Genomic DNA, 27,331 nt, shown 5'->3' on the forward strand with positions numbered 1-27,331 from the left:
GCAGTAATTATCGGAAACCTCTGAAAATCGATAGGCTTCTACGTCTCATGACCTTAAACACTGTGTACAAATTTAAAGTCAATCGGATATTAACTTTGGCCTCTAGAGCGTCCTCAAGATTTTTTGACGTGGTCAAGGGCCATAACTCTGGCAGTAATTATCGGAAATGGCTGAAAATCAATAGGCTTCTTCGTCTCATGACCTTAGACACTGTGTATAAATTTAAAGTCAATCGGATATTAACTTTGGCCTCTAGAGCGTCCACAAGATTTTTTGAAGTGATCAAGGGCCATAACTCTGGCAGTAATTATTGGAAATCGCTGAAAATCAATAGGCTTCTTCGTCTCATGGCCTTAAACACTGTATATAAATTTAAAGTCAATCGGATATTAACTTTAGCCTCTAGAGCGTCCACAAGCAATTGTGGACGCTGGACCGACGGACGGGGGCGACAACAATATACGACCACATTTCAATGTGGGCGTATAAAAATCAAAGTCATGATTGTATCTCAACATTGGCTTTATCTATTCTTTTTACAAATATATATTTTAATGCAAAAAAAATCAAATTCAATAAAACTGACTCATTTAAAATAAAGGAAATCTTGTTCACTTAATTTGAATTGTATTTGACTGTGGTACATCGTCAGAAGCTGTCGGACTCAACTTGCCAACTATGATATGGGGATAGAGCATTTATGTACATCACATGTTTAAATCATCGTTAAAAACATTTTTATTTAAAGAGAATTACCATCAATTTTTAAATGTTTAGCAACATCCGTAATAATTCACTTCAACATCTACACACAAATATGTAAAGCACGTTAAGATATTACTTGTATATTGTAATGCGTTCTATAAGAATAAATTATTATTATTATTATATCCCGGTAGATACACTTTTAAATTGATTGATTGATCAGATTCAAGGAAATTTCATATTCGCACAATACAATTATCACACAGCCTACACTGCAAATTACACATACACCTTATATTCTGAATAAATGCATCTTGTAAAACCTTTAAATATCCTATAACAAGTATAATACATAAACATCAAAATATTCAACAAAGATAGGTTTAAAAATATTGATCTTATGACATAGGCTGGAATTAATGAAGCCAACTGTCACAGACAGTGTCAAACTAGATCAAGGATTTTTAAGGTACAATTCCCCCTGGATACTAGTCAGTTTGTCAGGTACAGTTCCCCCCTGGATACTAGTCATTTGACAGGTACAATCTTCACATGGATATTAGTCATTTGGCACGTACAATTCCCCCTGGAAAATATATATTTATCAGATGCGATCTTACTACCTGTCATTTTTCTACCCCGAAGTTTTCCTCTTTCTGTGTTTTAAATATCTTAAATGCCTGTAATGAAAACTTATTTTCATTTCCATTCCATAGAAAAATTAGAAAATTGTTCAAAACACAGAAATGCGATAAATTTCAAGTTTTTAGACATCACAGACAAGATTTGATAGCTTGTGCGACCTTTGAACCCGATTTTCGACCCAGTGCTTGTGATATAAACTGTCCAGCTTCTATTAGTTTCTGTACATCTACACCCTAAAACAGAAACACAAAACAATTTATTTCATCTGTCCTATTTATTTGTCTAAAGTAGTTTGAAGTAAAGATAAAATTTTAATTAGATTCCGAAAATCTAGGGATGTAAGACATTCAGTTTGCTATGAGGGCCATTTTGCCTGGTGTGCAGCGTTTCTGTCATTTTTTTCATTGAATTCCTACTGTGCACACCAATGAGAGTACACAGAGAGAAATGGGGTTTAAAGTCCACTAGACACAAACTAGGTCATTTTGTTACTAACATATGGTTCAATTTTATTTCAGTTATTTGCTTAGGCGTAGGGGTCTTTAGCAATGGGAAGAAACTGGAAGACCAGGAGAACCACCACGAGGTTGGACAGGTGACTCTACTCCTTGTCATGAACAAGCAGGGAATCAAAACCACACCACCTGACTCAATGACGGACATTTTAATGTAACAAGCACACGATAACCATTTGATACTTACTGAGCCACTTTGGCTACTAAATTTCTAGACCTGTATACTTACCGTTTTAATACCTAAACCATTTAATAAATATACCACATCTTCTGTTGATACATTTCCACTTGCACCCTTCGCATACGGACATCCTCCTAATCCAGATACAGAACTATCAACTACAGATACACCCATCTACAACAGATGATAGATAAGATACAGACTATCAACTAAAGATACAACCATCTATAATAGATGATACATAAGATACAGAGCTATACACTAGTGACTAGAGATACACCCATCTACAACAGATGATAGATAAGATACAGAACTATCAACTACAGATACACCCAACTACAACAGATGATAGATAAGATACAGAACTATCAACTACAGATACACCCATCTACAACAGATGATAGATAAGATACAGAAATATCAACTACAGATACACCCATCTAAAACAGATGATAGGTAAGATACAGAACTATCTACTAGTAGATACGGAACTATCTACTAGTAGATACGGAACTATCTACTAGTAGATACAGAACTATCTACTAGAGATACACTCATCTACAACAGATGATAGGTGAGAGGCATGAGGTTGAAAGTCGTTAATATAATTAATTTGAAAAATATCAACCTTAGATTCATTTCAATAACAAAATTCGAAGCACAGAACTGCGGCCGGCCGGCAGTTCCTTTTAGTTGATTACATTACTTACAATGCCTGTGTTCTGCACCAATCAGGCGAATGAAGAAGAGCATACGCAATGTAGTGCGCCATCAGGGAATTTTACCCATTTTCAATGTAATTCCAACTGCCAAGGTTGTTTTCTATGTGCATGCCAATGTGTACAAATCGCCCTCAATTTTTCGGACTATCCAAACAACTATCCGCTGTCATCATCAGGCTCTTCATGCTGCACTGCTGATAAAGAGCAATCCATAGCAATTTTCCCTGTCCCCACGCGGATTGAACACGGTAGCTCCTGATTAGTGCGGCAGGATCTTAATCGCTCAGCCAGAATGTCAAGTGAAAGTAGAGGGTAATGACAATATATGACAACATAGTTCACTAACCTGTAAAGCTGAGAATATATTAGCTAGAGCTTGACCGTAAGTATCATGACAATGTATAGCTAACTTATCCACTGGAACTACTTTACTAACAGATGTAATGAGTTGTTTAACTTGACCTGGTGTTCCTACGCCTATAGTATCACCCAGTGATATCTCATAGCATCCCATATCATATAACCTCTTAGCTACCTGAATATGAATATTAATATGATAATTAGATATATCTAAGCTTTTTCATGCAATGTAACAGTAGAGGATTTTCCCAAGGCAGCAAATTTTCTGCCTGCACTTATTTAATTTACAACTGCAACGGGTTCTTTTACAATAGTTGCACACCAATGTGTACATGGGTGGACCTTAATTTTATGTCTTATCCGAACAACTACATATAGGTAACAGAATATACTACATGTAGCATTACAAAGAGAGAAATTGGGTCTAACATTCACTTAATACTAACAAGGTTATTTTTTTGTCTAACATATGTGAACCATCACTTCGAAACGGGTAGTAAGTCATATAGGCCTGTATTGTGCTAGCACTCATAATAAAATATGTATGTAAATTTGGGTGGACTCTCATATTGCTACTTATTACTCATTTCGATGTCATGGGTCACATATTGTAATTTTCATTTCAATTAATTTGCTTCAGGGGTCTTTAGAAGTGGGAGGAAACCAGATTACTTTGAGATAACCCATGGCCACAAGGTTAGGAAGTCGAACCTAATCCTTGTCACATACAAACTTAGGATGGAACCCATGACTTGCATTGACAACAGGCCTTATGGTCCACAACAGGCCTTGACCACTTGACCAACTCACCCCCACCCATACAGTAGTAGTAACACAGTATGTAAACTTACCTGTGCAACTTTATCAGCTGAAACATCACCTTCATATGGACAACCCAATACACACGATACATACCTAAAATACAAAAATAGGAGTTGCCAGGCAACAAAACATAGATTCACGTACATAGGCATATGAATTGTTGCATTGTGATTCTTTCGGCAAATAAAAAAACAGAAGCTTTATGACCATGTCCTGATAAACCTCAGGACATGAGATTATGATAATATATCATAAAGGGGAATAACTCTAGAAATTGTGAAAATTGATAGGCTTATGTATCAAGCAGATCAGATTATAACTTATATAGTTTAGTGCATGAACAAAATTCTAAAAAATTGACGGAGGGGAATATTTCAGGCACTGAAAATCAATTACTTGCGTAGCTAGTACATTCACAGAATTCTACAAAATTATTATTATGGCTAATAACTCTGGCAGTCATTATTAGAAATCACTGAATATCAATACATAGACTTCTTTCATTTCATTAATGTAAACACTGCAGACAAATTGTAAAATGATTGGACAAGGGTGCTACATCTATCAATTTTGAGCAAAATATGCTACAAACAGACCATGGCTGATAGTTTCATAACCAAAACCATCAAGGGGCCACCAAAAAGAACGCATATCAAAACTAAATATTTACCATGTAACTTGTATATAATATTTACCCCCCTGTAACTAGTATATTTACCCTTTTTATCTGGAATATCTACCCTAAGTATTTGCCCTCTATTGTCTGACTAGTATGATTATCACTGTACCCTCTAACTACCCTTTCCTGGTATACATGTGTATTTACCCCTTAGCTAGTATATGTACCCTCTGTATATTTACCCTCTTTACCTAGTATATTTACCCTCTTGCTACCCTGTAACTAGTATATTTACCCTCCCTTACTGGTATATTTACTCTTTATTGTCTATATAACTAATATTCAGTGTAACTACCCTGTACCTGGTCTATTTACCCTCTAACTGCCCTGGAACTAGTATATTTACCCTCTCTAACTGGTATAATTACTCTTTATTGTCTATATAACTAGTATACAGTGTGACTACCCTCTGACTACCCTCTAACTAGTATATTTACCCTTTCTATATATATTTACCATCTAACTGAACCAGATAAATATTTACCCTCTAACTGGTATATTACTTTGTTTAGCCGCCTGTGTCACTTGTTGAAATCGATTTAAGCTTTCTTCTATAGAGCAGTTAATATTCTTCCTGTAAATATAAACATGTAATTAGTGCGTATTCTGTTGAGTATGAGTATATCAATATAAGGATGTTTGCTGGACAATTTTCACCAACACAAAGAACACAGAGATTCTGTAAAATATAACTAATAAGAAAGTGAACAAATGTATTAGATATTCTACTAATTGGAACATTTTTTTTAAATTCATTATATGTTTTGCACCTGGATTTAAATTCTTTTCTTTTCAATTTATAATCTTTATTTGCCAATAAGCATGCCATACCACTTTCTTGGTAACAGATGAGAGAGCATAGATAATATCGTTCTGGGTAGCAGATCATAGAGCAAAACAATATCGTTCTGGGTAGCAGATAAGAGAGCAAAACAATATCGTTCTGGATAGCAGATAAGAGAGCAAAACAATATCGTTCAGGATAGCAGATCAGAGAGCAAAACAATATGGTACTGGGTAGCAGATAAGAGAGCACAGACAATATCCTTCTGGATGTGAGAGAGCACAGACAATATCATGTGAGAGAGCATAGACAATATCATTCTGAGTGTGAGAGAGCATAGACAATATCATTCTGAGTGTGAGAGAGCATAGACAATATCCTTCTCAGTGTGAGAGAGCATTGACAATATCATTCTGAGTGTGAGAGAGCATAGACAATATCCTTCTGAGTGTGAGAGAGCATTGACAATATCATTCTGAGTGTGAGAGAGCATAGACAATATCCTTCTGAGTGTGAGAGAGCATTGACAATATCATTCTGAGTAGCAGGTAGCTAGAGAGAGCACAAAGGAATAAAATAGGGTATAAGGTCCTATTTTCCTGCACCGACCGGGCTAATGAAAAGAGTAGACAATTAATACAGTTCTGGGTAATAGAGATTAACTAATTGACACAGATGACCAAAATTATCAATAATAAATGTAGACATCAGCCCCGAAAGTGCTATCCCTGACAAGTGAGATCCAGGTTTGAAAAATTTCAAGATTCTTCTCCACTCACGGCAGGATTTGATTCCAGGCCATAGAGTTCAGTCCCTTACTGCTTGACTACTGTGGCCATTTTAAATAAACAAACAAGCACATATAATAATTCTTACTTGCTGAAAGATTCAGATGCTGCACCAAATATGGCCACTTCATCAGCTTTGGCAGATACCTGTTGATTATTGTAAAAATAGCTTACACACTAAATTCCAAAAAACAAGAGGCTCAAGAGCCGTAATAGCCCATGGGTTAAGAAATTAAGAGAAATGGGGTTTAACGTCCTACTGTTCTAGACTGAAAGGGCCAATGAAGACAGCATACGCCATACAAGGTGCTATGAGGGTAAATTTGCACAGATAGCGTCACTATGTTTACTCTTATAATCTAATTCCAGCTGCCAAGGGTTGGATATTGAACAGGCAATGCAAATATATGCTTCTGAAATGGCGATTCTTAAATTAATTTCATGGGCATCGACATCTCGATTTAGGACTATTACCTCCCTTATTACACTCTCTGTTTGAAAAAAAGTAGATTTTGTACAAGATAACATAAAGGACAGGATAATCAAAGTTTCCTATTTATTCAGCTTATGGAGGAAATCACAACATAAACATCGTCAGAAATTTAAGGGTTCCAAGGAATAAGTGGGAATCAGTATTTAAAAGTCTCAAAGTTTCCTATTTATTCAAAGAATGGAAGATATCACAACGTAAACATCGTCAGAAATTTGATGGTTCCAAGGAATAATAATAATTATGATTGAATGAATAAGCCAAATAGCATAAAATAGCTAAAAGATGCAATTTACCGAATTACAGAACCCTGCCAATACCACATAGCATGTAGGTTTTTCGTTTATTCCGCAAGAGCAACGTAACCCCTATCAATCAGGCTATATTTTCAAATGCAGAAGGTTGACTCTTTTAACCGATAACTTTTGAATAACTTCATAATTACTGGACTATTATGTACAGCACAGGTACTGCCATGAACCAGACGTAGCATAACTCTGAAACCAGAAGTGGTAAGCCATTGCCACCAAGCCTATGTCACTCCCCGGACCGAGCTACCCCATTACACCAAATTTTAGCCTCGAGACAGCCCTAGTGTAGCCACCAACCATGAACAGACAGACAGACAACAGCCAAACAAATGACAGCCACAAATATTAGTATAGATGATACTCTATATTACAGATCAGAAAGACAGACTGGAAATGTGTCACATTTAAAACATAAATTTCTTGCTAGCATTAATTTCTTCTAGCATTAATTTTGTGTTTTAATATTTTAATTTTACTTCAACTTACAGCTGCTTGGAAACCTTGTATATTGGGCGTTAAAGCTGAAAATACTACACCAGATTTACGTTGAATTCTGTCTAATACTTCTTTGTGATCACTCATCTATACAAAAATATATAAACAAGCCAACAGTGAGGCTGATGTCCCCCGCCGAAATAGGAAAATAATTAGAGGACACATATAAATTTATCACAAATTATCTTTTACAAAGTATTGAACAATCAAACAGTTCAACCAATCAAATTGCTTATCTCTGCTTACCCTAAGCGGAAAATGCTCATCTTCGAACTCCATCAAGGCATTGACCTAATCAACACATACACCAAGTTTGAACATTCTAGCTCAATTAGGAAGAGAGTTATCGTGCCCCAAAGTATCAACCAATCAAATTGCTTATCTCTGCTTACCCTAAGCGGAAAATGCTCATCTTCGAACTCCATCAAGGCATTGACCTAATAAACACATACACCAAGTTTGAACATTCTAGCTCAATTAAAAGTTATCGTGTCCCAAAGCATCAACCAATCAAATTGCTTATCTCTGCTTACCCTAAGCGGAAAATGCTCATCTTCGAACTCCATCAAGGCATTGACCTAATCAACACATACACCAAGTTTGAACATTCTAGCCCAATTAGGAAGAGAGTTATCGTGTCCCAAAGCATCAACCAATCAAATTGCTTATCTCTGCTTACCCTAAGCGGAAAATGCTCATCTTCGAACTCCATCAAGGCATTGACCTAATAAACACATACACCAAGTTTGAACATTCTAGCTCAATTAGGAAGAGAGTTATTGTGTCCCAAAAAGTGTGACGGACAGACAGACGGACAGACAGACGGACGGACAGACGGACAGACAGACGGACAGACAGACAGACGGACGAACCCATTTTAATAGTCCCCTGCTTTCTTCGAAAGGCGGGGGACAAATATTGATAAACATGTAGACAAACATTGATATGATACACTGACTAAAACTCTGGACTCCAGTCTTTACTAGTTATATCATAATACTGTAAAATAGACAGTAGTGTATATATTGGCCTCTAGTCTATGGTAATACTAGTTATATCATATACTATACTAATTATATAGACAGTATATATTGGCCTCTAGTCTATAGAAATACAAGCTATATCATATACTATACTAATTATATAGACAGTATATATTGGTCTCTAGTCTAGGGTAATACTAGCTATATTATATACATGTACTATAATAATTATATAGACAGTATATATTGACCTAGAGTCTACAGAAATACTAGTTGTTCATAATATTGTACTAATTATATAGACAGTATATACTGGCCTCTAGTCTAGGTAATACTAGTTATATCACCGCCTAATACACCGAAAAATACGGTAATAATTACGCCTCTTTTCAAATGACTAAAGCAGAAATAAGATCTGGCAGAATTTTTTATAATGACTGACACATCAACTGTGACATGTTATTTCAAGCACACACTTTACTTAAATCCTGTTTTGAGTTAGTGAAAATAGATTATAATTTCCAATCTTCTGTCAGTCATACAAAGGTCCCAGTTCTTAATTAATAAGACAATATGGTTATGAAAATATGATATAAATTTTAGGCCATATAAGAAAATATTCTTGTGAACATATTATTGTCCAAGGAATACCGTATTAAAAATTGGACAGAACATTATCTCCTGCTCTATTTTCCCCATCTAATACACTAATGAATAAAGAGCTAGGAGTATATAGATTCAATGAGTTTAGCTCACCTGATGCTAGGTTACCAATGTTGTGCCATTACGATAGGATTGTCCCTATTGAGTTCAAGATCTCATATGTGCACATATTGTACGTTCGGATACGTTTTGATACAATCAACATGATTTCTACGACTGACCTCAATATATCATAATATCTGACAGAATCACCACGATTACTCCAAGATTAAAACCATGTTTCAATTGTAGCGTAAATCGCAATAGTGAGAAGCTAGCATTAATAAATACACCAACGTTTCAGACATTGGGAATATAGAATCTATGAGATTACCTGTGGTACACACCTAATACATAGGTCTATGAAAACTGGACATGGGAATATAGTATAGAATCTAGTGCTGGCACGATTGATCGTTGAATCGATGTATCGCAATACACCTTCTCATGATTCGTGTCTTGAATCGCAAGGCTTGGCATTGATTATTTGCGTTTCTCTTTTATGTCTTTTTGTCGCTTCGATAACTAACCTGTCACTCTAAACTATCCACGTCACACATTATCCATAGGTATGAACACACTCTTAAATTGTTTTGGTCCTTAATTTGATCCAAAAGAATATTGTGGTATTAAACAGTTTTTTCTAAAACATCGACAGGACCAAAATTCTCACCATCAGTAAATATTGACCTGGTTATGAATCGTGATACGATTCGTGTTATAGTATTTCGATTGCAATACGTATCATATCGTGACTGCTGTGGCAACACCCAGCACTAATAGAATCCATGAGATTATCTCACCTGTGATACCCATCTAATACACCTATGAATGATGGTCTGGGTATATAGAATCAATGACATTAGCTCACCTGTGGGGGGTTTGGATAGTCTAGTGGTCTAGACTGTCGTGCTACGACCTCTAGCTGGCCGGTCACCTTTAGCTTTCGGCTGTGTTTTCAATCCCTGGTGTGAGCGCATGCAGCTTGGAGATAGAGGCACCTTCTCAACCTCGTGGGCTTACTCCGGCTAATTCGGTTTCCTCCCACAGGAAAGACCCCAGCGCGTGCGCTAAGATAATAAAAATGAAAATTAGACATCTTGTCTGTGATATTACCTTCGGCGGAAGCGGACGTTAAATACTAAGAACAACAACAGCTCACCTGTGGTACCCATTTAGGTGAAACAAAACTGGTGACTTCTATAACAGAGAGACCGGTATCAGATAAACGGTTTATAAACTCTACTTTCACATCAGTTGGTACTATTTCCTGAAATATATAATTACAACTATTCACAGTAATACAACAACCCAAATCTAAGTTCACAGTTCTCCCAAGACAGAGGGGAGTTGGGTGGCCGAATGGTGGTTAACGTGTGAGCGTTGCATCATAAGGTATGTCATTAAGTCAAATGAGGTGGTTTCCTCCCACTGCTAAAGACAGACCCCTACGCACATTGAATTAATGAAATGAAATTGAACCATATGCTAATCCCAAAATGACCTAATTTGTGTCAAGTGGAGGTTAAATCACTCTCTCTTCTTCTCCTCTCCCCTCTCTTGCCTCCTAGCCCCCCTCCCACTCCGCCGGGCCTGCTCTCTCTCTCTGGATATAAGGATATAAGGCACCTGTCATAGACTTTGTCAGAAACAAATTATCACACAACGTACATGTATATCATCGTATACATTGTGCAATAATTTGTATTTGACAATGTCTGTTACAGGTGTGTCTTATGTCCAGGTTTGTATATGTGCGTTGTGGGATAATTTGTACTTGACAAAGTCTGATTACAGTACCTTTTCATTCTGTAACCCATCTCTTGGTCCTACTTCAACAATCTTTACAAAACTTGGCAAACCAGCAATCTTAAATAAAATATAGAAACATTGTAAAAATACTGTATAAAATATATAAATACTGTATAAAATATATAGGCATACTGTTAGATATTGTATATAAAATGGGGGCTAACTGGTAGCCTACCATTCGGTACCGTACATATTATGTGTATGTAACCATATATACATGTAAATATAATAATCAGGCTTATAATAATAATGACTTTTATTCCACCTGGCAAAACTGCTCCTATTTTAATCAAGCAGCAACTTTCCAATTCATTTTAAGATTATTCATTCAACTATTGAACAAAGTCTTCGTTTTACTTTTTGCAATAGTCTAGTGCAATTTTAAATAACAAATTGAAAACACTTATTATTTTTTAATGCTTTGATATTCTCATGTTGTAGGCTAGCTGCTATATATGCCTTCATTCATGTATTTTATGTGTTTTATAAATCATTTAAAATTGCTAATATTTGGGACCTAGAAATTAACATAAATGGGTCGCAACACATGTAATAATGTAATGTGAATGTACCGATATATAAACTGATTTACATTTAATCGTCTCTGTTTTTACTGTAATTTCTAATCAGTTGTGTTCGGCGAAATACGCCACAGAAGTCGCAATTGATTGACAATCTCTAGCGTCTGGTTATTCCAGTCTATAGGCATACCGATTGATCACGATTACATGTCATTTGGGACTCACGTCATTTGGGACTCGCGTCATTTGGGACTCAAAAAAATATGACCACGACATTTGGGACTCGGGTATACGACGTTTGGGACTCGGGTATATGACGTTTGGGACTTTGGTATACGTCGTTTGGGACTCGGGTTAACGACGTTTGGGACTCGGGATAATTTATTAGAAATAGGCCAATTCAAAAAACGAAAGAAAATATTTATTAACATGAAACACGTGGTTAGTAAAAGGCTCAACCAAACGATAAAACATTAGTTGCACTTACGGTTCTTTGATAATCATCATTTCTCATAAAAGTTATATATTTATTTAAAACGAATAATATGCTGATGAATTTATTTGAAAATGACCTACACAAAAAACAAAATAAATATTTACACGACATGCAATCTTTTTTTACAAGCCCCTAGAAATTGTTAACGATAATCCGTGAGCTGCACGTTGACATGCTTGTCGTAGATGGCAATACCAATTGATAAATTAGTGCGTACAAGGCAAAGTTTTTTTGTGGAAAATATAAGAAATGGCAACGATCAAAGCGGGATAATTAAAGCTGATTAACTGATAATCCCAATGTTATTACAGTATGTTCAAAGAAACCTAACGGTTCTTTGGTGGATGAGGAAAAACGTGAGTTGTCAATCATCGAGAATGGCGGCCGTGTGTTGATTGCAGTTATACCGTTTCACAAAAAAACATTAGCAGTGGTCGGTCAATCAAGCTCGTTTACTATTTGATAAAAGAAAAACACAAATTTTCAACAATATATTATTGTCAAGTTTTATACTCGCAGATAAAACAAAACAAAGGAGAACTAGCAGTGTTAATCGCGGTCTCAACAATCGCCGATCAACTAAATAAAACGAAAGACAACTAAGACAGCTGTTACTATATATCTCATAAATAAATAGTCCCAACTGTCGTTTATATTGAGTCCCAAATGTCGTTTGTGTTGAGTCCCAATTGACGCCAATCAAGTCCCAAACGTCGTCAACTGAGTCCCAAATGTCGTTTATGTTGAGTCCCAAATGACGTGTGTCCCAAATGACGTGATACCTTGATCACAACATCAATGTAAATGTTGATTTAAATTGAAAAATAATTTGTGTTTTCACAATGTCGAAGTCTTTGGATATTGAATTAGAGAATTATCTACTTTAAATTATTTCATCATTAAATATGTTTTGTTAACATTTTCTTCTACAAACACTGATACAGTGTATGATTGCAGAGCGCATCAATATAAAATATCTGGAGACTGGTGAACGTTGTTGATCCTTACTTTCACTTTATAAAAATTTCAGGGCTGCCATTTGGTGGTGATTATCAATTTTTCAGGATTTTTTTGTCAACAGTTTTGACTGATGAAGTCAATCAAATCAAGACGGGTTTAAGAAACACTTACACTGACTTGTGCGAACTGACGACACTGAACATTACATTGATTCGCCCAAATTTTTCCGGACTTCAAAATTCGTCTGACAGTCGCCGCCATCTTGGAATTTAAGTTCAGTGCCAAACGATCAATTTTATAAAATTAAACGCATTTTGGGTGTAATCTTGGTTTTGTAGGGCAATGAATCACTTGTAAATATACCCAACAACTTCCGCAACGACAATAACAGACTTAGAATATTAATTTAAACTTATATAAATGACTTTCAAGAAAAAGTAGAACAAAATTGGCGATTGCAATTTCTATCACTCTGTATGTAAGGAAACGAAATAGTAAACTGTCTACTTTATAAAACTTGGTTCATAAAATAATCCATTAATAATATGGAATTGTTTGCTCTTATAAACAGTTTAATTAGGAAAATTCAATGTATTTCATAATACTATTCAAATTGTTGTTTATGAATATTTTTCGTACCGGCCTCTATCCGTTCCGTAAAATATCGTGAACAGCTAATGGCAGCTCATTGTAAGTCAAGGCATTGCCACGTTGTCTTAAAATATTTTCCTTTTTCTCTCATTTTCAGTCAAATTCCTCTTATTATTTATAACACTAAAATTTATTAAGATATGGGGGTCACACTGAAATTGGTCGCATGCATGCCATTTAACAGATAATGTCTCAATTGAGGAATTAAATTTCTGGTGGAGGGTCATAATTTTCTCCATTGCTCCAGGCCTACCGCTAAGCCCGAATATGAATGTGAAAAATGCCGGCGAACTAGTTGTTGCCAAGGGCTTCTGAGTAACCTATTTAAATTTCTTTTATGAAATCATTATATATTTTGTAATCTACAACCATTATTCACACAGAAGATCGAGTAACATGGTTTTTAAATTTTTTTTAACAATCCTTTGTTTATAACTTTATATCATCGTGATAGGTGTAGGCCCATGATAGACTTAATTCATTCAAAGCCTCTAGTAAATGAATTGATACAGTCCTATTTTAAACAAAGTGAACTTTAAATTTTTATTTTTAATCCAGAAAAAGTCATGTAAGCTTATAAGTTAAGTACCGGTATTCCAAAATGGTGATAATACTGATAATGAAATGATGGGGTTTAAATAAATGTCCCCCCTTTTTACACCAACCATCAGGCTAATAAGGGCATAAGCCTTGCAATGTGTTATGAGAGTAATTTTACATGGACAGAAGCCTGGACTCGTCATCAAAATTGCCTGTCAAACCTCATGGGTTTTCTCTGGTTTCTCCAATTTCCTCCCACTGCTAAAGACCATGCCATGTGCAAGTGAATTAATGAAATAAAATTGAACCATAGTTAGTTCCGAAATGACCTAGTTTCTCTATCTCTATCAAGTTACAAACTGTCAGGGATAAAGAAAGGCGCAGAACACAGAGCTCTGGATGTTGAAAACCAAAATGAAATAAAATATATAATGTCGGTAGTAATAAAATTATTACAAGATGTTACATGTAAGTCGTTTAAAGACCTATAGCCTTTGTCAAAGGTTCACAGAACAAGGTGTAAAAAAATAAATTTTGATGTAGGCAAAATAATTTTTTTTTTCTTTTTCCAGAAAATTTAAAACAAAGTATTTCAAGCAGTTGTGAGAGACAGTTGACAAAATGTCAGCGAGCAACAACCAAGCTGACTCCAGAAATAAAACCTACCCCGGTTTGTACAAAGTTATTCTAATCCAGGCCACTAAATTTCAAATTTAACATGAATGATTTTCCATTCCTGTGAAATTTACAATATTTTATTTTGCTTAGTCAAGTAATGCTGGCCTGGGTACCCCGGTAACGAAAATTCATTAAGCAAATTCCTCGCAGAGCAATGTTTGAAATATTAATTTTAATGTACCGTAATAAAAATAAAATCAAAACATCATGTGTAGTTATCTAGCTCGATTTGGATTCAAATCAATCAGGTTAAAAAGAGGCCTGTCTAAAGATTTCAGCAAAGATTATAGGTAGTGCTGGCATGTTTTGACCAAATGTTGGATAGCATTTGCAATGGATGCTGAATGTTGACAAATTTTATTTTTCATTTCATCATATCATTATAAATACTAAATGGAATGGAAAAATCCGCTTTCACAATATTGTAGTTAGCATGCAGGGTTTGCCACAAGACCTCTCACACACACTTCACTTGCTTAAAATGAAGTTTACGCGAAGAGTAATTAAGTACTGGCTAAACTTGCATAAGGTCAAATTTATGTGAGTAATTTAAGATACATTATGTAAGATTTAGATAAAGAGCTAGTCATTTTTGCTATAATAGTTCGAAAATAGATTATGTAAAATGAATAGTTTGGAAAAATTTTATTCAAATTACTCTATTGCGAGCGAGGATATTAGCCTTTGAAGGTTTGACAAGATGTGTGCAATAATTTCAACCACTGTACTGGATGTTCGAAGCAACGTGTAGCTCCTCCATTTTTAGCTTAAATCAAAATATGGCTGAACTGTTCTAATCTATTTAATATCAGAGAAGTCCAATGCCATCGAGAGTTAATTAATGTCTAATTAATAATTAGAAAACATTTCAGGACTAAAGAAAGACCTGCAAAATAGGCAAATTTAGCTCTTGCATAATGTATGTTTAAGTACTCGCGCGAATTCAAACAATTAATTTAATCAGAAATAATGAAACATATCGTAATAATAAAGCCGTGAACAATTTGTATGCCTAAATATTGATCCATTATTATTGTGCATGTGGCGTAACCGTTTTCAAGTGCACGCCCTTTGTCGAGTCTGGATAATCAAGACTGAAGCGAATGTAGAACGTTTGTCGTTTCTGTAGTAATTCTTATAATCTGCCATCTTTTCTGCAATTCGATACGATTTTAGGTCTGTTGGGATATAACCTCACCACTGAAAGTAACACTATGACAATCATACTGTTTTAATGCTATCTTTGTATAACATTACCAGAGAGGGTTAGTCAATAGTACTGCCAAGGAAATAGAAGAGTATGCATTGCCATCAGGCACATGAAATGAAATGGTTACTCACGCAAGTCATTCTGCGTGAGTAATTACATGTACTCGCCCCACTCGTGCAAGTCTATATTTGCGTGAGTAGTCATCATCTACTCGCAACCAGTTTGCTCGTGGCAAGCCCTGGCATGTACTTCATAATCCGTCAAATGACCATCAGAGACTTGAAATTGAATTAAATAGCATTTAAAGTTTTCAATGTGACCACTAGTTTTTAGGATCACTATTCTAAATGTCTTGAAGGGGGGATTGGATGGCCGAATGGTAAGCATGTGTGGGCTGTATCATAAGGTCTGTCATTGTGTCAACTGGCGTGGTTTCGATTCCCCGGTTGTTCGTGAGTAGGGTTGCCTGCCCAACCTCATGGGTTTCTCCGGGTCCTCCGGTTTTCTCCCACTGTTAAAGAAATACGCGCAAGCGAATTATTGAAATGAAATTGAACCATGTGTTAGTCCCGAAATGACCTAGTTTGTGTCGAGTGGATGTTAAGCCCCATTTCTCTCTCTCTCTCTCTCTAAATGTCTTGAAGAGGCATTCTCATTTATAAGAAGAAAATGGGTATATAATTAATTTTATTGGATCTTTTCATTTTATATTTTACAGAGGATTCTAAATGGGGTATCCGTAAAAAGGTTTGGGATCATATAAACAATGAAAAACTGGCCAACTTTCCACTACCAGTTTACCATCGTATCCCAAACGTCAAGGTAAGTGCTATTTTATTCTTCAATTTTGTGTTGTGTATTAGTTGTTTAATTACCTCACCTTGGTCTCTCTCAGCAGGTTTGAAACGGTCATCTGTCCAACCTTGTGGGTTTTCTCCGGGTCCTGCGGTTTATGGAAATAAAAATTGAATCATGTGTTAGTCCTGAAATGACCTAGCCTGGGTCGAGTGGACTTAAACCCTCTCTCTCTCTCTCTCTCTCTCTCGCTCTCTCTCTCTCTCTCTCTCTCAACGGTTATAGACTTACAATTTACATTGTCCGATTTACAAGCATTTGATTTTCTGACCACAGTTCAAAAAGAACGTCCCAATGAAATATTATACATCAATAATCAATTGGGTTGTTTGTTTTTGAACAGTGGTCAGGAAATTAAACACTTGTAAATTCAATGCTTGTTACCAAAATTAAACAGTCAGCTTTAAACTGGACATAGTATAAATTAGATGATTTTGTTTTTTTGTTTGATGATTTTTACGATTTAATATTGAATGAATGTGAAAGAAATTAGGGCTAAATACACAAGATTCAATGATTACCAAGTTACAGTGTGTGTTGGTCTCAGTCAGCAGGTTAGACATGGTTAGCAACACCCTGATCAGCAGTGAATATTTGCTAGGCCGCTACAATCACTGATAAGGATGACATCAATGCGACTTAATGAGTCTCAAATATTAACTTTCTTCCACCGACAAATTAAATTCTAAAACATTTTTTGATGTATTAGAAAAAGACGTTTGACGTATTTGTAGGTAAAAATTATTTCCTATTTAGTGTAAATGGATATTAAAATGACTAAAAAAGGCAAAAGGTAAACAATGCACGCACCATTCAGACAAGATTGACGGCACGTATGGAAGGCAGTCATCTTTTACAGAGATATTGGAAGACTTTCGTAATTCTCTGTGAAACAGATTGGGTTAGCAATTGTTTCTAAGAAAGGCTTAATTTCAGCAGAATAAAGTATAAAAAATATGGTATTTAGATGTTCATTTATTTGACTGTTTATTACAGACCTCAGCTGAAGCCAGTGACAAAGCAGCAGAGCTTGATGTCTTTAAAAAAGCCCAGGTGGTCAAAATAAACACTGATAAACCTCAAGAACAAGCTCGTCTACACGCCCTACAGGTAAATTATTTTTCTACATTGTAAAACACAAAATTTATATGTCATAATATTAACTTTTAGCACTAATATTGCTCCTACTTCAAATTCTTTTTTAAAACAATATTTATTCACAGAAACTGGATTTGGAAGAACAGGCAGAAGCCTATCAATCTAATTAAAACACAGATCCTATTTGGTTTCGTTTTTTATAGTTCAAAATTTCGTTTTACTTGTCTTTACTGAACTAGGATCTGGAAGCTGTGTTCTGATTAATGTGAGTGATAGCCAATGATAAGGTCTGTTACGACAAGTTTTTGGCGTGCAATGCATGGGACTGTGGGTTAGAAACGTCAACACCGGTTGATTAATCAATGTCTGACGTCATAAGGTGAAAAGACACCAACTGCGTAGAAAAATGTTCAAACATACATTATAAAGGACTTTAACTATGAAAGATAGATGAAACTATTGTTAAAATATACTTCAGACTGGAAAGACTGTTCTAGTACCTACACCTGGTAAAAAGACTGGATTGTTAAGTAAAATAGTTCCACCAGCTGATTCCAAACCAGAAGAATTGAAAGCCTGCTCACAGGCACTTGTAAGTATTGTTTCTAAAACAGTATAACTATATGATACGCATGTTGTAATGTTACCTCCTGGAAACGATGTGCTTAGAGTTTTTAGAAAACTGAGAATATACAGTAGTATTGATAAAGGAGGTCTTGATGGTTTGCCTACTCTTTCTAAAACACCTGATACCACTTATCCGAGGAGTTAGGGGAGTCACAGTGGCTAAGTGGGTAAGACGTTGGCTCGCTATCCTGGAGGTCGGGTGTTCGATCCTTGCTTTGGCTGAGAAATTTTATCAGGATTTTCCGAAGTGGTTTCCCCTTGTCAGTGGTGGGGGACTGATGGCCTGACAAAGACAGCTGTCTAGTCGTTTGGAAGGGACAAAAAACTGAGGTCTCATGTATGCAGTTGGAATTCGATATAAGAGTAGGGCAAAATTTCCCTCATAGCACACTGTATGGCCTATGGCTATCTTCATTAGCCCAGTCGGAGCAGAACAGTAGGACGTTAAACCCCATTTCACTTCATTTCGGAGGAGTTATCTCAGCTGACAAATTTTGACTATACTTTAGCATTTATCATAAAGTTGTATTGTGGTGGTTTGGTTCTGATGGAATGATCGAGACATCTTGTATTGAATATAAACAAAATATTATTTAATTAAATTGCAGGGTATGGGAGAACATAGTCAGACTCTAGAACTAGATGAGGTTATCAAGATTGATCTGATTATTATTGGGTCTTGCTGCGTATCCAAGGAAGGTAAGTACCACACAACTCCCTTCTCTCTTTCGCAGGGAGTCACAGTGGCTAAGTGGGTAAGATGCTGGCTCGCTAGCCTGGAGGTCGGGTGTTGTTCGATCCCTGCATTGGGCGAGAAAGTTCATCCAGATTTTCAGGCGTGGTTTCCTCTTGTCAGTGGTGCAGGACGGAGGGCCTGGCAAGGACGGCTGTCTAGTTGTTTGGATAGAACGAAAAAACTGAGGTCCCGTGTACACATTGGCATGCACGTAAAAGATCCCTTGTCAATTGGAATTCGATATAAGAGTAGGCCGTAGAGCTGCTGTCTGGGCAAAATTTCCCTCATAGCACACTGTATGGCATATGCCCGTCTTCATTAGCTGAGTCAAGAGGAAAACAGTAGGACGTTAAACCCAATTTCATTTCATTTCTCTCTTTGACCCTCTGAATTATTTCATCCTAAAGCCGCTGCTCTCTCGTATGCATTTTGCTGGCAGTATATCATAGCTTCATGGCTTAAAATCCACCTTAGAATGCATTCATATTGTTTATTTAACATTTGATTAAGAAATGAAATTGGGTTTAATTAAGAAATGAAATGGGGATTAACGTTCTACTCTGAATGAGCCAATGAAGACAGGCATATGAGCGAAATTTTGCCCCCGACAGTTAGGGAATCTTTTCATGCATGCAAATGTACATGTGACCTCAATTTTTCGGCTCATCCAAAGGACTTTTAAGCAAAATAAGATTACATACCTATACCACAGCGCTCTTTATTTTTAATCATATTTATCACTCACTCTTGACATTGACCAACTGGAGATTTAACCTGGCAGTCAATTTTCATGCCATAAAATTATTTATTTCAAGTTAATGTTGCTCGTCTTTAAAAGAAGCAGGGTAGTAACACTTTCATGGATACAATAACTCAACTTTCTTTTCATAAATGACATGAGAGATTTTGATGATGAGCATTTTCTATCTAGTCTAAGAAAAGATAAGCCTTTTGATCTGTTGAGACTTTATAACACTTGAACTCTCCTTCTATTGTATATGGTATGAAAGTCTATATTTGTCTATAATTCAGGAATATTAGGCCTTGAACGAGTCCTATTTTTAAATTAAGACGAAATATTTTTTGTTTGTGTTGCCAGGTAACCGTCTTGGAAAGGGAGAGGGTTATGGTGATTTAGAGTACGCCATGATGATGAATGCAGGCTACATCACCAAAGATACACCAGTCGTCACCATTGTAGATGATGTCCAAATCCAGGAAATACCAGAAAAAATACTGGAAAAACATGACGTATCGGTAGACTACATTGTCACACCAACCCAGATCATAGAGACAAAGTGTCCTAGACCTAAGCCAGCTGGTATTGATTGGTCCCTTCTAACTGAGAGGTGAGTTGACAACTCGTAAATATGAACAGGATTTTCATGTCTGTTTTTTTCACTTGTTAGCAAAGGTGGCACCAAATGGTTAGCGTGTGCGCACTGCATCATAAGGTCTGTCATTGAGTCAACTGTCGTGGTGTCAATTCCCTGGTTGTCTGTGACAAGGAGTAGGGTCGCCTGTCCAATCTCGTGGGTTTTCTCTGGGTCCTTTGGTTTCCTCCCACTGCTAAAGACCCCTATGCACAAGCGAATTATTGATGTAAAATTGAACAATATGTTAGTCACGAAATGACCTAGTTTGTGTGCATGGACCTTACCCCCATCTCTCTCTCTCTCTCTCTCTCTCTCTCCCTCCCTTCCTCTCTCTCTTTTCTTTAAGCCTGAAATGTTAAATAAACTATTGTTTAGACATTTATTAACATGACAAGGCTAACAACTTCGCTCGCAATAGAGTAATTTGAATTAAATTTTCAAAATGTACATTTTACATTATTTATTTTCAAACTATTATAGCAAGAATGGCTTGCTCTTCATCTAAATCTTACAGAATGTATCTTTAATAGGCTGGTTTCCCACAAAAAGTATAAAAAGTAAGAAACACGACACAATATCTTCTTTGTGGGGATGAGAAATAAGTTGTTTAATTTAAGATACATTATGTAAGATTTAGATAAAGAGCTAGCCATTCTTGTTATAATAGTTTGAAAATAGATAATGTAAAATGTACATTTTGAAAATTTCATTCAAATTACTCTATTGAGAGCGAAGATATTAGCCTTTGAAGGTTTGATAAGATGTGTGCAATAATTACATCCATGTACTGATTGTTCGAAGCCAAGTCTCTTTCCTCCATTTTTAAATTAAATCAAAATATGGCTGAACCAATCTATTTAATAACGGAGAAATCCAATGCCATCGAGAGTTGATTATGGCCGGGATCAGTTAATTAATAGCTTAGAAAACATTTCAAGCCTAAAGAAAGACCTGCAATGGGCAGATTTAGCTCTTGCATAATATGTGTTTAAATGACCTAATTCATATAGTGAAGATAGAAATTGAGGAAGGTTTTACCGATATTTATGTTAACTCCATTTCAGATACCTGGAACGCATCCCAGTGTTAAAAATTCTCCAAGAGAAAGACCAGAAGGCCGGTCGTGACACTAAACTAGGAGAGTTTGAACCCGAACCAAGACCTAAATTTACGCCACCACGTCGCAGTAGACGTCCCTATGGTAACAGACGTATGCGAGGCCGCCGCAACACAGACCGTAGTAGCAATCACTCTAGAGAGGGACGTGACGGAGAGAGACGTGATTCCGACAGACGGGAGAGAGGTGACTCTGACAGCAAGGATAAGTCCGAGAAGGAGAACAACCCTCGTCAACAACGTCCTCGTCCCAGGCGGAGACAGAACCAAAGTAACATGTCCGTGTATGTTGGTGGTCTGCCACGATCACTGAGGGTCAGCGAATTCAAGAAGGATATCCACGATCGCGATGTTCAACCCCTTCGTGTTGTCTGGCATGGCTCCAACGGACATGCTTTCCTCCAGTTCCAAAAACAGGATGAAGCCGAGAGTGCTCTGGAAGCTCTTCAGAACCTCAGTATCAAAGGTCGTGACCTCAAAGTCGAGAAGGCTAAAGGTGGACGCAGAAACTCAGAGAAAGTTTCTGAGAGTCAGGATCAAGATCGCGAACCAGAAGATAAATAAATACACGTTTTGACTGCTGGTCTCCATATTAGGATTTCAATATTAAAAAAAAAATCTTTTGAATTAAATTGTTCCTTTACATTTGAAAAATTAAAGACCCAATCAATGTCAAAGAATTAGAAGATATTAAAAACTTTGCTGTAATTTGTCAGATCTAAAACAATAATATTTATGCTAAAAGAAATTAAAAACATTTTTTTTAATTTGGCCATATATCGGTGATTTTAAATTTGGCGGCATATCAATATGATCAAAGAATTGTTATAAGAAGTTTACAAGACATTTCCATGGCGACCAGCAGAGCAGACGTACAACAGGCTTTTTACTGGGTTTACGGTAGAGTAGGTTAATTAAACATCTCGTATATCTATATATAACTTAAGACTTGACGATCTAATATTAATAAAGACTGGACAATCTAATAACATTTACTACAATATTCAAGTTAGTTCCAGAAAAATAAAGGCAACAAATTTTAAAAGAAAACAACAAAAAATCATCAAAAGTTATAAGAATTATCACTCCAACAACTTTTTTCTGTAGTTAACCATTACTGAAAGAGACTTAATTCACAGAATTTGTTTTCAAAAGGGACTGAACTCTCAGTATTTGTCATCAGATTAACCAGTCTTTAATTCTTCTATTTTATTACTAATAACAAAAACAAAACGTACTGTTCATTTAATCTGTATTCACGTTGTGCCTTCAGTGTTCAAATTAAATATTATTAAAGAATACATTTTTATTGACACACTCTACTTCAGAGCAATGTTTCAGCTTTATGGAGAGAAATAGATGACAAAATTCAAACATCGTATAAATTTTAGAGACTTGGTTGACCGTTCATTTGTGCTATGACTGATCTGGCAAATGTTTCTGGTCATACAGCTGACATGATATCAGGTGTTTCCGTTACAAAACTGGAAGAAATGAATATTTGATTGGATGCTGCTCTCCATACAGCCACTAGTACATCTGGTGTGTCCATAGAAATGTCTACAATATACGAAATATTTAAATTGTTAACAGATTATAAAATATCTTTTCATTCAAAAGTTTATTTTAAATTGTTGTTTAATTGTTCTAATAGTTGATATACAAAATGGCAGGAAAATACAATAACACTATTTAAAAAAAAAAATGGCCTTGAGATTGAAATCCTATACTAGTCAGTAGAATACATATATTGACTGGGATAGGATTTGGTTCACATGCAGACGTTAAAATTTGTGGTGTTATTTATTATATCTAGTCCACTAGATTTTTATGTACTATTCTAACTTCAATAATCTTAACTGCTTCTCTTATTGGCTGCATCTACAATTCGATTTTCTATCTAAAATATTTTTGACTTGTTCTTATTTTAGATAGTAATCATTGTAATGGAAATTTGGCAAAAATCAGCGTTTTAGCTCTCAAATATTTTGTTACTTAAGATTTTTTTTTTTATAGACAAATTATCAAATCATCGAATAATATTTTCTGGTGGGAAAATTTTTCAATATTTTTACAATTTGTTCTTGTAACCTTTTTAACTTGCATTTATTTTGTCAAGAAATTAAAAAGGTTTTTTTTTCTTCAAATATTTGTTCCATACCAAAATAGTTCTTGCTCGACTTTCATTTAGTTTTAATTAATTATGATGGAATATCAGGAATTGGTTGGGGTTTTTTATTTATTAATTTATTTTAATTTTTTATAAAAAAAACAATAATAAATAATTATAAGGCTTTTTTTTCCCGTGTAAACTTTTGTTTTAGGATTAAAACTGTATTAAAGTGTTCATTTCAGCAATTGTACTTATATCGTTTGTGTTCTCTCCAAAAATATAATAGTGATAATATTTCTCTATAACTTTTGATTTGTCTTACCCTTATATTTGAATGTAGTTTAATAACAAATTTGTGTGAACAAATTGTTATAAAGAAATTATTTTAATAATTCATTTTTTTATTAAAAATTTAGTAAATACTCAAAATAAGATTAGAATTAAATGAAAATTTTAATGATGCTATGTAAAATTATGAGATCAGTAATTTCAGAAAATGTGATTTTTTTTTTTAATTTTTTTTTTTTTAAGAAATGAAATTAAGTAAATTTGTCTTTTTGTTTTGTTATTTTGCATAATTTAATTGTGTACCAAGCGACATATCTTGTTTTGTTATCTTATTTGGGTTTTATTCAAAGAGTATAAAAATACAGTTGCAATTTTTTTTCAATAATATTTTAAAAACCAAAGAGAAATTTCTATGGCATTTGAAACTTAGTTGCTGTGACATCTACAGTTAATTCAAGAAATCACAGGTCTACAGAGGCCTGATTCAAATAACCTTAAACACTACACACCATTGATTAAAACCCAAAAAGATAATAAATTAAATTATTTATGTTTTATTTCTTCTTCTCTTTTATTATTTTTGTCAAGTTGGGTTAGTGCTAGTTATTTTTTCACTTTCTCTTTTAAAGACTCTTTTGTTGTAAACCAAATCGCATTTCGCCAATTACCTGTTTTGGGTGGCTGAATGATTTCTAGAAAAAAACAACTGTTTGTGTTGATAAACCTGAACCTTGAAGCATTTCAAGTTGTTGGAATTTTTTTTATCACAAATTGAGCGTAAAGCGATTTTTTATTTTACAACAGATGAATCTTTGTAAATGATATGATTCCTTTGTTTAATGTATTATTTGTAATGTTTTAGGTTATAATGTTTAATCTAGTTGAAATTATAAACTAGCTATACAACAATATTAATTAGTGAAAACAAAATGAAATAGTTTTAAAATTATAAAAAAAGCCTGTGTAAAAAGCTGTTTCATTAAATACATACTCAATATGCAGTATGATATACCAAAAAAATGATGTTTTTGTTTTGTTTTTTGTTGGACCGGGAACTTGGCCCACTCTTGGTCGGTCGGTCGGTCCTGGCGTTTAACGTACACTTCCACCAAGGGTGATATCGTAGACAGGTGTTTCCTAAGAAACTTGCCACAGGAAGCCACAAAATCGGCTTGATCCAGCTTATTTTAGTAAGACGCAGTGTCTTTGCAGGGAAGCAACCAAGTTATATTTCATCGAAAGGAGAGGCTCCGAGTGTAAGAAAAAGAGTGGCGAGCGTGCGCAATCTAGCCCGCTTTGCCATAATGCTAAAAATATTAGGTGTGTACTACTCTTGTGTTTGTTCTTGCTCTTAGGGGTGACACTCTTTGTGAGCCTACGGCTCCGTCGGCGTCAAATTCAATTGAAACTTGGCATGCTTTCCTGGTTAACGGGCTTCGATTTTTGATAAGACGTCACATTTCCAAGAGTGCTGCAATGACTTCTTCTTACGTGATTACTTGACCGTATTGTACACTCGAACATAAGTTTTTTGGGTTTTTTTTTTTCAAAATATGTCACTGGTCGGCAATCTGCACACACAAAACCAGCTAATTCATTCTCAAGAATAGATTTCTGTCCTTAATGGCCGCCATATTAAAAAAATAGTGTAATGGTTTGTAATCAATCTGATTAAAACACAGATCCTATTTCGTTTCGTTTTTATAGTTCAAAATTTCATTTTACTTGTCTTTACTACTTATAGTGTAGGCCATCGAAAGTATAAAAAACGAAACGAAATATAGATCTGTATTTTAATTAGATGGGTTTGTAATGCGTTTCTACTCTGTCCAGTTTCACATCTGCTCACAAAGATAAAATATACTTTTTGTCCCTGTCTTTCGAAGAAAGCAGGGGGCTATTAAAATGGGTTTGTCCGCCCGTCTGTAACTGTTCATTTGAGGCAGTGAAAAGTGCATGGGTTTTCGCTCAATTGAATATGGGTTCATTTCATTTTGGCCGAAGCTATGAACCTGAAATTTACAGGGTCACTACGTGATAACTACACGATAGACTATTCATTTTTCTCTGTTTTTCGGATTCCGTAGCAGTAAAAAAAAAAAAAGTTTTTGACATTTTGGCTTGGTTATTTGCCCATAAATCCTTTTCCTATGATCGAAATAAAAAGGACTGGCATATGGAATTTACCCGTCAGTGCGGGGACGTCCCAATGCAGATATCGTAGTGATGGTACTACACATGTACATGTATGTGTCTGGTTACTCTCTAGATGACGTTTTAAATATTTAGGTCTTCAAATCGAAACAAAAATATATAAAAAGATGTTGTATGTGTTCTTTACATAGTTTCCATATTCTGCATGGCTATTTTACCTAATTTAGTAACTTTCCTATTACTTTATTTAGTCCCGAAATGACCTAGTTTGTGTCGAGTGGACGTTACCCCCCCCCCTCTCTCTCTCTCTCTACTACTACTTTATCCCAACAATCAATATCAAATAGTATCATTGTTAGTCGTAATCTTCAAAAGAACATAACCTTTATGCCTTGCATTCAAAACTTTTCCCTCCCAGAAATAATTGGTCCTTGCAATGTATCTAAAACTAGAATAGAGTTTATGAGTGAGCTATTCCAATATACCAACCCTTGTGAGACTGTCCCCAGTATGATGACAAGACTAAATAATAGTTTCAGGTCCCCACAATGGTCAACAGGCCCCCACAACGATGCCTCTACAATGATAAATGTCGTTATTTTTAATTTTATCAATTTTTACAATATCTAGTATTCTGTAGAATGTCAACCTCTCTATACATACCAGACCAGAAAAAAGTCTTGATTGCATGAGTGGACCATGACGTCCCCATAAGTATGTTCTGGGGAACCTATATGCCGGTATGTGTGCGTGTGTTTATTTCGAGTTTTTTGGTTTTGTTTTTTTCTATAAGTGTGGAAGTGGACGTGAAACTCTAGGAACGAACGTACCAAAAATGTTAAATATCATTATTTGCTTGATAACGATATCTGTATGTGTATCGAAACGTAGCATGTTTATAAATTCAGAAGTAGTATA

The 27,331-nt window shown here is 35.4% G+C and overlaps 2 protein-coding genes across 2 annotated transcripts; one reads left to right on the forward strand and one right to left on the reverse strand.

The window, feature by feature from the left end:
• Window positions 1–504: 504 nt before the first annotated feature.
• Window positions 505–13,418, reverse strand: LOC126814334 (hydroxymethylglutaryl-CoA lyase, mitochondrial). The gene is made up of 10 exons (XM_050539430.2): window positions 13,143–13,418; window positions 10,983–11,051; window positions 10,345–10,452; window positions 7,489–7,584; window positions 6,290–6,348; window positions 5,114–5,203; window positions 3,980–4,043; window positions 3,115–3,303; window positions 2,095–2,220; window positions 505–1,583 (listed from the first exon to the last, which is right to left on the reverse strand). The coding sequence occupies exons 1-10, from the start codon at window positions 13,230–13,232 to the stop codon at window positions 1,479–1,481; spliced, it is 996 nt and encodes a 331-aa protein (XP_050395387.1). The 5' UTR covers window positions 13,233–13,418; the 3' UTR covers window positions 505–1,478.
• Window positions 13,419–13,636: 218 nt separating this feature from the next.
• Window positions 13,637–25,282, forward strand: LOC126814295 (methenyltetrahydrofolate synthase domain-containing protein). Its single transcript, XM_050539383.1, has 8 exons — window positions 13,637–13,661; window positions 14,735–14,832; window positions 16,769–16,872; window positions 17,902–18,015; window positions 18,482–18,595; window positions 19,239–19,329; window positions 20,466–20,715; window positions 21,807–25,282. The coding sequence occupies exons 2-8, from the start codon at window positions 14,784–14,786 to the stop codon at window positions 22,420–22,422; spliced, it is 1,338 nt and encodes a 445-aa protein (XP_050395340.1). The 5' UTR covers window positions 13,637–13,661; window positions 14,735–14,783; the 3' UTR covers window positions 22,423–25,282.
• Window positions 25,283–27,331: the final 2,049 nt, after the last annotated feature.

The sequence above is a fragment of the Patella vulgata genome, chromosome 1 (assembly GCF_932274485.2).
Source record: "Patella vulgata chromosome 1, xgPatVulg1.2, whole genome shotgun sequence".
In the NCBI taxonomy this organism is placed as follows: domain Eukaryota; kingdom Metazoa; phylum Mollusca; class Gastropoda; family Patellidae; genus Patella; species Patella vulgata.

Coding starts and splice junctions, on each gene's coding strand:
- LOC126814334 (XM_050539430.2), bottom strand. CDS start 13,232: ATGGCGGCGACTGTCAGACGAATTTTGAAGTCCGGAAAAATTTGGGCG. Junction 6,349..7,488: donor TACAAGGTTTCCAAGCAGCT/GTAAGTTGAAGT, acceptor AATAATCAACAG/GTATCTGCCAAAGCTGATGA. Junction 4,044..5,113: donor AGTAATATACCAGTTAGAGG/GTAAATATTTAT, acceptor TTTGTATTTTAG/GTATGTATCGTGTGTATTGG.
- LOC126814295 (XM_050539383.1), top strand. CDS start 14,784: ATGTCAGCGAGCAACAACCAAGCTGACTCCAGAAATAAAACCTACCCC. Junction 18,596..19,238: donor AAGCCTGCTCACAGGCACTT/GTAAGTATTGTT, acceptor ATTAAATTGCAG/GGTATGGGAGAACATAGTCA. Junction 19,330..20,465: donor TTGCTGCGTATCCAAGGAAG/GTAAGTACCACA, acceptor TTGTGTTGCCAG/GTAACCGTCTTGGAAAGGGA.